General features: G+C 47.6%; 1 protein-coding gene across 1 annotated transcript in view; it reads right to left on the reverse strand.

Annotated features, from left to right (window-relative positions):
- Window positions 1-317: 317 nt before the first annotated feature.
- Window positions 318-2,850, reverse strand: part of EMILIN2 (elastin microfibril interfacer 2) — a 20,141-nt gene continuing 17,608 nt past the window's right edge. Inside the window, exons 8-9 of the mRNA XM_009707054.1 lie at window positions 956-1,090; window positions 318-739 (exon numbers count right to left, since the gene is read on the reverse strand). Coding sequence (XP_009705356.1) covers window positions 402-739; window positions 956-1,090 — 473 coding nt within the window. The 3' untranslated portion in view covers window positions 318-401. The remainder of the gene's footprint in view (window positions 740-955; window positions 1,091-2,850) is intronic.

Consider the following 2,850-nt stretch of genomic DNA (forward strand, 5'->3'; position numbering starts at 1 on the left):
CCCTGCTTTACTGAAAACATGAAAATAGCTGACCACAATTGTAAACTTCAGCAAAGTTGTAAACTTTGACACATTAGGGACAATTTGAAAAACTAGGGAGAAGATTGCATTTAATGGGGAAGAGCAAGAGCACAGTGAAGTATCTATTTGGAACGTTTTTGCTGTTTAAACAGTTGTTCTGCTTGTACAGGTCAACAAGGGCTTGGGAAGGAGTTAATTTAGCTACAGAAACACGTCTTTTGTAGTTACCTCTGGAAACAGGGGACAAAGAAAAGGTCTCAGTATAGACTATAAACCCATCACTGAAATCAAATATATAAACTGAATATATTAAAGCTTTGAATTTTATTACACTTAATTTCTTCTGAATATCTTACCCTTCTCTCCTGTTCAAGGTAAACCTAAACATGAGAAATGGAAGGATAAAGCAGAACTCCACTAAACGTGGAGTACATTTCGTCAGAGTCTGTGTAGGCCAGTTTGCCTCCCGTTACGACGACGTTTACTTCATCTCCTGCTTTCAGGTGAAGAACAAGGTGGAATGTCCCAGGACCACCACAGGTCCGTTTCCCCGAGTAGGGTTTGTGATACTCCAGCAGTTCCCTTCGGTACCCAGCTGTGTGGAGCTGAGCCACGCTGGCGTTGGAGACGGACAGCACTGCTTCGACGTACTCATCCCTCTCGGGGGCCAGCACAGCCGTGATCAGGTAGCGCCCTTCATAGGGTGATGTGAAAATGCCTGCAGGAGAGAGACAGGCTGAGCTTTTCCGAGTTACTCAAAACAGAGAGACCTGATCGCCCTGAGCACGGTGACAAACATAAAGCCACACGGGCTACCCGTCGCTACGTACAGATAACTGTGACAAGGTCAGTCGGGGCAGCTGAGCTAGCATCAAACACTGGTAACCGCTCCTGCCCGTCTGGCACCTCTGTGGGTCCGTTCTCTGGCTGTTACCTGTATTGGGGTTGTAATAGTCCCCGTCGTTCACAAGCACTTTGTTGAAGTGAACCACGCCGACATCGCTGGAGAAAGGCTTCTGCGTGAGCCCGGCAGAAAATGACACCAGGGAGGCCGCAGCAGCAGCAGGGCCTAAAATGGGTAACACCATGAGTCAGAGTCACACCAGGATGACAACACAGCCTCTCCCTCTGATGGTTTATAATCCGGTGTCTCTGCTCCTGCACATAGTCCACTTGGACTAAACCTGTCACTTGAGAGATGCCAGAATTAGCAGAACACGTATTGCTGGCCCAGCTCCCAGGTGTCTCCCCATAAAATTTACTGAGCACCATAAAACTCCCCCCTTGGCCACAGCCTCTCCCTGCCCCCTTTTTTTTTTCCCTTCTAAGGAAAAGGTACATGGGTTGTAAATGCTGGCAGTGGAAATCCTGCCACCTCTCAATTCAACAACGCTTCTGCGGCTGCCCTTGGACATCCCCGCTCTCCGTCCCTATCACGACGACAGCAGCAGTGCTGAAGGTGTACAGCTCGTGCCGGCTCTTCTCCTCACGCTGAGAAGCCGCGCACACCTTGGATCTCTTACCTTCTCTGCCGGAGGGTAGTGAAAATAGCTACAAGAAGTAACACTTTGGTATTAAAGCAAAGAGAACCATCGCCGAGGCTCTTCTCTCTCTCTCTCTGGCACTTCTCTTTTGGGGGACTTTTCACTCCACAATTTTTTCTTTTCTCAGCAGATCAAACACTTAGGTATTTTATAGTGGCTGTCTGCTTACTAGCTAAACACTGCTGTTGTTAGACTGGTGTTGGATGAAATACATTTGGACAATTAAGACAAATTTTTACTTTTATTGGACTGACTTAACGGCAAGTGTTTAGTGATGGACCACTTATTAGTCCCATTTTAGTTCCCTTCCCTCTAAACATTTCCCCTAAGGCAGGACACACTGCTAGTAGTCAGCTCTTGTTGCTTTGTTCGGGCAACTAGGTAAACGACAAATACACTTAAAGCTGTCCTCAGCTGCTCTTTCTGCTCTACCCTGTTGTTGTGGTTTAACCCTGGCTGGCAACTAAACCCTACACAGCTGCTAACTCACTCCCCTTACAGTGGGATGGGGGAGAGAATTGGAAGAGTAAAAGTGAGAAAACCGGTGGCTTGAGACAGAGACGGTTTAACAGGTAAAGCAAAAGCCGCACACACAAGCCAAGCAAACCAAGGAATTCACTCCCCACTGCCCATGGGCAGGCCGGTGTTCAGCCATCTCCAGGACAGCAGGGCTCCATCACCCCTAACGGTGACTTGGGAAGACAAACGCCATCACTCCCAACGTCCCCCCTTCCTCCTTCTTCCCCCAGCTCTATATGCTGAGCATGACGTCATATATGCTGAACATGACGTCACACCACCCCACCAGCAAGCAGTCTGGGGGTGGTGGGAAAAGCAGAACAGGCCCCCTGGCCGTGCTCCCTCCCAGCTTCTTGTGCCCCTCCTCGCTGGCAGAGCATGGGAAACTGAAAAGTCCTTGACTTAGAGTAAGCACTGCTCAGCAACAACTAAAACTTCGGTGTGTTATCAGCATTATTCTCATCCTAAATCCAAACCACAGCACTGTACCAGCTACTAAAGTAATTCTGCCCCAGTCGAAACCAGGACACCTGTTCAGGTTAGGATCCATGCCTTCTCTGTGCTGTTTCACCCCAGCTCCTTCTTCTGCCTTCCTTAAAATAAATGTTTGGTTTTCTCTTCCTCTCAATCTAAGGTGTCCATCAGCAACCAATGTTCAATTCAGATTATATCACTTAAAAATTGAAGTTAAAAAGCGACAAAACTTCATCTAAAATGTGGATATACAAATGCTCTGCTATCCATTTTTTTTCCTAAATAACTTGGG

The sequence above is a fragment of the Cariama cristata genome, unplaced genomic scaffold (genome assembly GCF_000690535.1).
Source record: "Cariama cristata isolate BGI_N322 unplaced genomic scaffold, ASM69053v1 scaffold15599, whole genome shotgun sequence".
Classification (NCBI taxonomy): Eukaryota; Metazoa; Chordata; class Aves; order Cariamiformes; family Cariamidae; genus Cariama; species Cariama cristata.